Here is a 10,936-nt window from a genome sequence, read left to right on the forward strand (position 1 = left end):
CAAAGCATTTCTTGGAGATTGTACTATTGTATGAAGGATCATGTGTGCCAAAACTAAAAATAATCCAATCAGTTGTGAACGGTTCTGATCTGCCTATTAAGATGTAATAGATATTAAGATGGCTACATTTGTTGATTGTAACCCTGAACTGAATAATAAAGTTAAAAAAATATATAGATGGATAAATATTGCATTCATTCCAATGAAATTTAGATTATACCATTAACCACAACATTCTTCTACAGTGGCTAAAGAATTGAATTAAAAAGGCGAGACCTTGTTACTTCCACACATTTCTGCCCGTAATGTTGTTTACAGGTGGTTTTCTCTGAAATAGAAACAAGTCTCAAATACTTCCCCTTAATAAATCAATCATTTGACTGTTTTCAAAATGTACCGGCTGATTCACAATCTTCCAATGTGGGAGCAAAGTCCGATATATTTTTTTAAACTGGTGCTTGGTTGTATGATTCAGATGTAGAATATCTGTAAATCTCAAATGGTTATTGCATTGAATCAACTGGAAATGAAATGGGTTATGTTTCTAAGAAATAAAATATTTTCAGGATGCTCCAATTAAGTGACAGCAGGACTCTTGACTTGTTAGACAGGAGAATTATTACTAAACTGAGATATGCTGATGTTTGGTGTAGGATTTTGGTGATTAATAATCTATAAGACACCCACCCAAGGGTGCCAAATTAATGTGGAAAAGGTGAAAATGAATTTTAACATGCTCACTCCTGGGAAAATTAACGCAAGTAATGGGATGTAGGATCTCTGTTTCACTTTACAGCTAGAATGTCACAATTATGAAGAGATCTGTACAATTTATAAACAAGTTTCACAAATCAGCAAAAATGTATATTAACATCTTCATTTTCTCTGTTGTGATTCGAAAGATGGTCTTAATTTCAAAAATAACCAAGTCATACTTGTTGAAATAAGTATAATAATACCATTTATTTTTAACACAAGGATTATAGAAGATAGATATATGAAAATAAATAGAGATTTATATATATTGTGGCAGTAGAGGTTCTGATCCACCTCTTGAACCCTCAGGTACCACTCCAAACACCAGGTAAAAAGTCCACAATTATTATTTATTATAATAATAATGTGCACCAAGCACCACCACTCCACTCTTCTCTATAAACAAACAATACAATTTAGTACTCAATCCTCCAACACCCAGACACTTAGCCACCCTTCCTCCCAGCTCAGCTCAGTGTCTGGGCTTTCCCAGCGTCCCTTTACACCCCCTGACCCGGAGGTGTTCTTGCCCAACAGTCCACATGTCCTTATTCCTTCCGGGTCAGGGTAAATAGTCCATATCTTCACCCCGGAACCACGTTGTCTCTTTCTGTCCTGGGATTATGACGTACTTCCGGGTTATAGGGCATATACGAGTCCACGGGCCCTCTGACTGCGACTCCCAGTGGCCCCCAAGGTATCCAGCAGGGCTGTGCATAAAAACTATATAGTCCATAAGGCCCTGCCGGAATATGAAGCCGGCCATCCACCACAATATATATATGTATGTATGTATATATATATTTATAGACAAGAGATATAAACAACACAACACATCAAATTTTAATAGTTTAGTTTAACTTTTTCTCTCTTATAGGAAAAGATACACAACTTATGAATGTTTCAATTCATGAGTTTAAGATGCATACATTCTGTGGCTGTTAATAAAGTTTCTATTGCCAGCAAGTCATTTGCTGACAGTAGCTAGCCTTTGATCCGACTTAGGACCAAACTCCAACACACTGTTTATCTCAGTTTGTGTATGTGTGTGAGTGGGTGTGTGTATGTGTGAGGTGCTGATCTGCCCTTTCTTATTGTATTTAGGTCGAGAAACATTCATTAGCCAGAACATATCCTTTTCAAGGTTATTATCTTTAGTTACAGTTAACACCAATACCAAATTACATTAGCAAGCTTTGTCCTGTCTTTTAAAATACAGTTAATAATTCTTGTAATCAAAGTATAATAATGGTCTGAGTTGAATAATACTTGGTTCCTTTATTGGTCAGCTTTCTCCAGATATGTAGAAGGATTTCTCAGGACGCTTTCTTTTTTCTGTTCAGCAGACCTCCTTCTTCACCTTTGGTCACAACTTCTGGTTGCAGATGATACTGCAGTTGTCTCCTCAGATGCTATTAAAGTTACATCTGGGTAAGTCAACTGGTGATCAGTCAGTGACTGTCGTTAGCTAGGCAAACACTCTCCCTCTTGCTCCTGTCCTTGCTGTCCCTCAGCAAGATTGGACTAATGGCAACCTTGTCCAAACTCCAACACAGATGAGTATTCCACCCTTTCAGTCCAGGCACAGTTGCCCTTGGAGTAAAAGGACTGCTTCAACCCCTTTTGTGGCCACACCCTATCAGCTATGGTGCAAACTTCTGTCCATCAAAATAGATAGATAGATAGATAGATAGATAGATAGATAGATAGATAGATAGATAGATAGATAGATAGATACTTTATTAGTCATCCTGGATTTATGATGCTTTATTCAGATATTGTGTCCATTTTGTGCCTTAGTGGAAGATATCCCTGCTTGCTACATGGTCTGGCATCGATCATTTTATTAGATAATGTTGCAAATGCTTCATTCTAAAGGGATACCCATTCAAGCGAACTGAGACTTTTAGCTGGCGATGATTATTTGGCCACAGTGCACTGAGCTAAGATTTGTTTTCCAGCCTGGCAAAACGGATAATGCCAGTCTGTCTAACATTGCTCTAAAATTTTATGCTAATCTTATGCATGTCCTGTTTATGATAATTGTTTATTAAATGAACAACATGATATTATAATTTTTAACAAAACCCTCTATCGCTCCAAGCCTTCATCAAAGGTATGATATGAATCCAACAGGGACTGAAAGACCTGAGCAAATGTAGGAATTAAATGCATTCCTTTAACTATTTATGTGTGTGAGGTGCAACAAAACAGATATAAGCCTTTCATCATCCTTTCTAAACATTTTAAACAAAAGAAGACTAAGAGGAGACATGATTGAAGTGTTTAAAATAATGAATGGAATTAGTATGGTGGAGCAAGACTGTTATTTTAAAATGAGTTCATCAAGAACACAGGGATATAGTCGGAAACTTGTTCAGGGAAAATTTTGCAAAAACATTAGGAAGTTTTTTTTTTACACAGAGTACCATAGACACATGGAATAAGCAACCAAGTAGCGTGGTAGACAGTAGGACTTTAGGGACTTTCAAAACTGGACTTGATGTTATGTTAGAAGAATTAAGTAGATACGAATAGAGGGCTTTATTGGGCTGAATGGCTTATTCTCGTCTAGAATGTTCTAATATACTAAATCCTACCTGAATAACGTAGCACCTATCATGTGTGTGCATTGTTTCCAATTTTGTCACATTTCTAGTGGTTATGCTTTCAAATTCTGAATGCCATTTTTCCATTCTAGATAATTATTGTTCCCTTTCCTACCTACTCTAGCAGCAGTACATATTTTAAACTGTATCTGGGAATCACCTGTGCAATATTGCCAGAATAATTTTTGACCTTAGGAACATCCCTTTAAAACTAGCTGTATGACCAGTATTTCTCACTGTTCTGTTTTTGTGATCATTTGATTATTTTATTCATAAGTGGAGTAATAAGTCAAAGATAAGTCAATATTTCAAAATGGAAAACAATCGAATTGTGAAATAAACATGCATGGCACCTATCAGCACCCCCACCAATACTTCTGTGCAAAGCCATACCACCAAGAACTGCAGCTCTGTTAGCCAACCACACCACCATACTCGATTAAGGGAGTGTCTGCATCGTGAGTCTCTGTAAATAAAGGATTTAGCTGTGGAATGAGCATTTTCCCAGTTATGAATGGATTCATTGGGTGCTCCATTAATTCATAATGCAGACAATTTCGGAAGGATAAGACTGCAAACAGTAGACTGCCCATTATTCAGCAAAATGAGATCATAGTTCTTCCACCTAGTGGCAAGAAGAAGGTAAGCAGCTATAATGCCAAGACATAAGAAGCTGTCATGTTCCACTGACAGATAAAGGCCTAGAAAGATCTAAGAGGACAATAACATGTCGCAATAGTAGTATTGGAACTGATAGCACTGAAGAAAGTGAGCAAGAGATTAGAGACCAGAAAGCCAGCAAGCAAATCTGAGCCCATGAATACATTTGATTAACTGTCCTTACGAGCAAGCAAACTTTTTCTAGATAATCCAGCTACTACTTACCAACTTCAGAGATATGACTAGGTTTTCTTCAATATCCCCAACATACCTCACCATCAAAGTGGGTAATGAAATATGTCATGGCAGAAGACCCTTCAGGACGGATACTAGGAATTTTTGTTCTGTGACCTGAAGCTACTGCCTGAGGCTACTTTGCTACTAAGGGTATGTACCATGGACCATACTTTTCTAGTGGTTCTGCCTTCAATGTATGGTTGCCAATTCTCCCGGCTAGGTAACTGTTTTCCCTTACCCACTCTAGCACGGGTAGATATTTTAAACCCTGTCTGGGTTCATTTCTGTCACCTTGTCAGAATAACTTTCAGCTTTAACAGAAGTATTTCACAGTGTTCTTTCATAGACAGTGGTTTCCAAACAAATCTGAGCCCTTTTGCTAATTTTCCTTACCAGCAAAGAGAAGGATGGCTTAGCAACAGTCAGAACATCCCACTGCCACTTATCTACACACAAGAAATGGCTAAGCTTCCTTGAACATCCAAATCACACCTCACCCTCACAATGTACCCCTGTCTCTGAGCAGACTACATATTGAAATACCATTTCTTGGCAGAAATCTCTGCATGACTGATGCTGAGAGTCTCCCTTCTGCTTTACAGTGTATTTACCATTGACATCCCATTCCTTTTCTGACCTTTTTCCACTTTGGAAGCAGGAAACTTGCTTCTTCCAAAAGCCCATATCTTGAATCTAATCGCCATGACATAAGTATTAGGGAGGCAGATTATTTCATAAATGTGATGGGTGCCATGCAGTAAAGTAGACCTTGATGAAATACCAGTTTTGCACAATAAAACAGAAATTTGCATATTGGTGTTTGTCACAATGGAATTATTAGTCTCTATAGCATAAAAGAGCAGTTTTGCTATGTCAAATTTAATGAGTTTCATGTGACCTTACATGTTTTTTAAAATCTAGTTTCTGTCATCAGCAAAGAGAGGCGACATCTTGCAAATTGCTGTACTGAATTCTAAAAGTTTCTTAATGCTTTTTTGAAGTATATCCTGTGGAGAGACAAAAAAAAAACATAAAAAAACAAAACTATGTCAATTCTGTATAGAACCACTTAAGGACAATACTGGTATTTATAAGTATATGGCCACTGATACCACGTGCATAGAATTCTAATTTAAGTGTGTTGTGTAATAAGAGATAATCTTCAAATTTAGTATTAACGACTGCCTACTCCAATGTTTGACACAGTTTTCAGCCTTCATGTTATTTTGTACAGTATGTGATAGATTCTACACTGACTGAAGCAGATTTGTGTTCCTTTGAAGCTTGTGCTACTTGCACACCATTATAATTAAGGATACTAGTATACAGTTTAAATATCTAGGGGTAAACATCACAAGTAAACATAAAGCTCTATATCAACAAAATTTCGTCGTCTGCATGGAAAAAATTAAACAAGACTTGCATAGATGGTCAACCCTTCATCTCACACTAGCTGGAAGAATTAACACTGTTAAGATGAATATTCTTCCTAAGCTCCTTTTTTTATTTCAAAACATACCAATATACATTAATAAATTGTTCTTTAAGCAATTAGATTCAACAATAACCTCATTTATTTGGAATTCTAAACATCAACGCATCAAAAGAGCGACCCTACAAAGACAAAAGGCAGAAGGCGGCATGGCTCTACCTAACTTCCAGTTTTATTACTGGGCGGCAAATATACAGTCGATAAGAACCTGGACACAAATAGAAGAACATACACAGGCTTGGACCGCAATAGAAGTAAAATCCTGCAGTACTTCTTTGTATTCCTTGCTCTGTGCTCCAATAAACACACGTTATCGGCAATACACTAATAACCCAATTGTGCTCCACTCACTTAGAATCTGGAACCAATGTAGAAAGCATTTTAAGATGGAGAAGCTTCTTTCTGTGGCACCCCTGCAAGAGAACCACCTCTTTCAACCTTCACAAACATATGCAGTTTTTAATATCTGGAAAAAATTTGGAATTAACTTGCTTAGAGATCTTTATATAGACAACGTCTTTGCATCCTATGAACAATTACATTCCAAATTTAACATTCCAGCTACAAATTTCTTTCACTATCTTCAAATCAGGAACTTTGTTAAACAGAACCTTCCAGATTTTCCCCATCTTGCACCCTCATCCACGCTGGAAAAAATATTGCTCAATTTTGAGGAATTAGACTCCATCTCTACAATATATAAAATCATTTTACAATCCCTTCCTTTCAAAGATCCAAGAGGACACTGGGAAAATGACCTCTCAATTAATATATCAGAAAAGGAGTGGAAAGTAGCAATGCAGAGAATTCACTCGAGCTCCATATGCGCAAAGCATACAATTATACAACTTAAAATTATATATCGAGCACATCTGTCTCGACTAAAACTCCAAAATGTTTCCAGGGCATGATCCAACCTGCGAACGTTGCAACCAAGCCCCAGCCTCACTGGGTCACATGTTCTGGGCCTGCACCAAATTAACATTATTCTGGACAAAAATTTTTAATTACCTCTCAGACAGCCTTGGACTCACAATCCCTCCTAACCCATTAACAGCTGTGTTTGGGGTTCTTCCAGAGGGCTTAAAGTGGAGAAGGACAAACAAATTGTGATTGCATTCACTACACTGTTGGCACGCAGACTTATTCTGATAAACTGGAAGAACCCAAACTCTCCTCTTTAAGTCAGTGGGAAACTGATGTGTTATACTATTTAAAATTGGAAAAATCAAATACTCAGTTAGAGGATCTGTACAGACTTTTTCAAAACATGGCAGGATCTAATCAGTAATATTTTAAAATAAGTTTATAAAGCACAGAGAATTTATTAATTTAGGTATTTTTACAAGCCTTAAATTTTACACCGTTTGGCTTGCTCTCTCTGTCAGGGGTGGGGATCGATCTGTTCTTAACATAATTCTTTTTTGTAAAAACTTGATTGCTATGTATTGATTGTAATAAAATTAATAAATAAAAAAAATAATAATAATAATTAAGGATACTATAAAATCAGTTGATGCTTATTTATAATGAAAATCAGAAGGCACCATCAGTATGAAGGGCCTTATATACTTAAATATACATTGCTAAACAAGACAAAACTAAATTATTTAGCCTAATTGCTACTTGCAGGTATTACATATATCTAATTATGACAGAAAGTGTGTTCAAAGGGATAATCTATCTATATATACAGCAATACTCCCCAAGTTAAACTGACAAACCTCACACATACAGTTTCAAATTCAAATTTCAAAGTTAATTTAATGTGATGTTCACATGCAAGCAATTAAACAAAAGTCCCTAATGACTAACTTTATAATGAAGGATGGAGTCGTCTGGTGGTTAAAGAGAGTCAAAGTAAAGTAAGGGCATCAATAGGTGACCCTAGAGAATTAGGGACAAAAGATCTGTGAAAGAAAGCATTTTAAATACATTTCTGTTTTAATATAATTTTAATTACGTTTTCTTTATTCTAACTTTTCGCCATTTCCTGTATGCCATTTAGAACCCAGGCAAGATATTTTGCCATTAATCAAGAGTATAAAGCTACTTTCAGCTGACTATTCAAAGTTAACTAAATGATTAATATTTTCTAGTTGCTATGAAAAACTGTTTTTTCACCTTTACCTTATTTGAATCTGTCCATGCATGTCACATTCCTCTTTTGTCAATGTTCAAGTAGCCTTTGGTTTTAGCATTCAATGCGTTCAAGCAAATTACATTTTATTGTAATACTCCAGTAGATGACATTATATTTGAAAAGTACACATTGGATACACATACCAGCAAATTCATTTTGACAGATCAGTGAATTTTACAGACCAGTAACATACTACTGTATAATATCAGCATTGTAACCATGGGCAAAGTAATAAGAAATTGCGCATTTTTATTTTATTCTTTTAACATTAAGATATTTACAATGTGCCATAAAAAGTCAGATTACTATCTGATTAACTAACCCCAGTCCTTCTTCAGTTTTAGTCATGTTGAAGCTAGTATATTTAAATGCCTGATTTCTGTGGCAAAACAGAAAGCTGACCATCTTGTTTCTCTGTTCTTTATGGAACATCAGTAAATTTTTACTGTTTTTTCGTTTTTTAAACATAGGTTCATTTTTTGTAATAGTGTAAATATTCTCAAAAATGCATCCATTTACAATATGATGGATCAAGCAGCCTTTTAGATTCTTGTGATCTTTTCTTCTTTGCACTCTCTGAGTCAATCATTTCAATGCAGTTTTTCATTCACTGTACACTGCAATAGGCTTTATGGTTTTGAAATGCATAAAGTACATTTTTTTTAATACTTGATTATTACTCATATAAAATAAATAGAAAAAAAACATTCTTTCTACAGATACCTTTATTCAGGATTCAAAATGTTTTTATGCATTCGCATGGAATACAATAATACAAATTCATATGGTTTAGTTACATTAATAGTTAATGAAATGCTTCTCCTATATTTTACAACACAATATATATCAATCATGATAATATTTTTTTTCAATTTAACCAGGGCTGGCACATCCAAGCTGATGAATTAGGTGATTAACTAGAGCTGTACTTGAGTAAAGGCGATGGTAGCCAAATGTAGAACCTTGATACGAAGCCCATTATCCAACCAAGCACTCTCCTATTATGTCAAATGGTTAAGACATGTGTCGATCCCTTCTAGGGCTGCCCAGCACCAACTATATTGCACTAATGCAAATTCTGATCAGTGGACCGAGAGATTGCCAAGAAACAGTGACATGCAGCATATTAAAATTACCAAAACCAGCTACAAATATGAAAAAGGAGAGAATTAAAAGAGAAGGCACACCAAAATCATTAAGACTCATTCTTCAACTACATTGTCTTAGACATCAGCATTAGGAGACTCTGTGAGCCTCTTTATGTCATTGGCTTTGGGAAAAGGAAACTTCTCAATGTTAAAACAGAAAATAAATCCTATGCAGTACATCAAACAGTCTTCATGAACTGGTTGTAATTTCCACAGAGTATGAACTGCAGCAGAAAATTGCAATAGAAAAGGTGTTGCCTCTAAAAGTAACCACACTTAATAATATAAAATATAAGAGTCAATCAGTGTTCTCTTTTGAGCCCTTTCCTGCCTGGAGCTCACCATAATTACTGTAGGATAAATTTTCAACATCCTTAAGTAGGATAAGCAAGAAAAAAAAAAGAATGTAAATAAATGGCAAAAGAAGCAGCTAACTTAATTTTAAAAGTTTATTCATTCATTACTTTGCTGAATTGTCTTTGCCACTACACAGTATATGTAAATTGTAACTAACCAATCTGTAATAGATGCAGGGCGAGAGAGATTTGAAACTTACCATTATTTAGCAAATATATATTATAACTATGACAGTTCAAGTTGTAATAGTTGTACGGCGATAAGGATTAAAAATGTAGCATTATTTAGCAAATAAATATTTTAACACCTTGTTGACTTTGTGCTGGTGTTATTGTTTGAATTCAAAACCATTTTTAAAAATACATGACGGATTTCCTTGGTTCGGATGGCATAAACAAGTGGATTCAAGACTGGTGGTACAAGAAGATATAAAAGAGCAAACATAATATGAATTTCAGGGAGAACCTTCATGCCAGTCCGATAAACCAAAACACTAAATAGGTAAGTTGCATAAAAGTACAATATTACAAACAAATGAGAACCACATGTGTTCAGTGCTTTATGTAATGCCTCCTTAGAGCCAACCTTTAGAACAGATCTCAAAATCAATATATAACTAAATATAATGAAAACTGCATCCAATCCAAATATAGAAGACATAGCAAAAAGGCCTAAGGAATTATTAATAGAAATATCTGTACATGCTAATTTTACAACACCAATATGATCACAGTAACAGTGTGTTATGACATTAGATGAACAGAAAGGCAATCTGGTAGCTAAGATTGGTAGCAAACCTATTAGGATAAGATCTCTCAGAAAATGAGATATAAAAAGTTTAGCTAAAAATCTGTATGATAAAATTGACATATATCGCAAGGGATTGTAAATAGCAACATATCTGTCATAAGCCATAATAGCAAGTATTGAAGATTCTAGTGATGAAAAAAAGTGGACACAGAACATCTGAAACAAGCAAGCTTCAAAAGCAATAGCTCTCTGATTAAACCAAAATATTTTTAAAATCTGTATGGTTAAACTGCTCATAGCAAGATCCACAAGTGACAGGATTGCAAGTAAAATATACATAGGATTATGCAGACTGTGATTAACCTTTACAGTATAGATGATCAACACGTTAGCTGCAAGAGCTAAAACATACATGGCACAAAATGGAACAGAAATCCAGGACTGGTAGCTCTCCATTCCTGTTAATCCAATCAGGATAAATTCTTTTGGATGTAAATAAGAGGTATTCAGAGCAGACATGCTGGTTGTTTTTCTGTCTTAAATAAGAACAATGATTATGGATAAGTGATGAACACAGCAACGCAAGATAACATAAAGCATGCAAATTTTGTTATACAAAATATTCTATTTATCATAAAGTCTTAATTGCAGCATGTAGAAATTTAACTCAGTATCATTATTTGCTAGCAAATAACAAACTTGTAGTTTCCTTTCACTACAAGTTAGGCTCATTTATTTAAAAATGAAGGCTATTCGTATTTATCAAACTATGTTCTTGCCTTAC

At 35.2% G+C, this 10,936-nt stretch overlaps 1 protein-coding gene across 1 annotated transcript; it reads right to left on the reverse strand.

Moving 5' to 3' along the window:
* Nucleotides 1-9,702: 9,702 nt before the first annotated feature.
* LOC120524540 (olfactory receptor 51I2-like) lies at nt 9,703-10,671 on the reverse strand. Its single transcript, XM_039746376.1, has one exon. The coding sequence runs from the start codon at nt 10,669-10,671 to the stop codon at nt 9,703-9,705; it is 969 nt and encodes a 322-aa protein (XP_039602310.1).
* Between the last annotated feature and the right edge of the window lie 265 nt (nt 10,672-10,936).

Source organism: Polypterus senegalus, chromosome 2, assembly GCF_016835505.1.
Source record: "Polypterus senegalus isolate Bchr_013 chromosome 2, ASM1683550v1, whole genome shotgun sequence".
Lineage (NCBI taxonomy): Eukaryota > Metazoa > Chordata > Cladistia > Polypteriformes > Polypteridae > Polypterus > Polypterus senegalus.

Coding starts and splice junctions, on each gene's coding strand:
- LOC120524540 (XM_039746376.1), bottom strand. CDS start 10,671: ATGTCTGCTCTGAATACCTCTTATTTACATCCAAAAGAATTTATCCTG.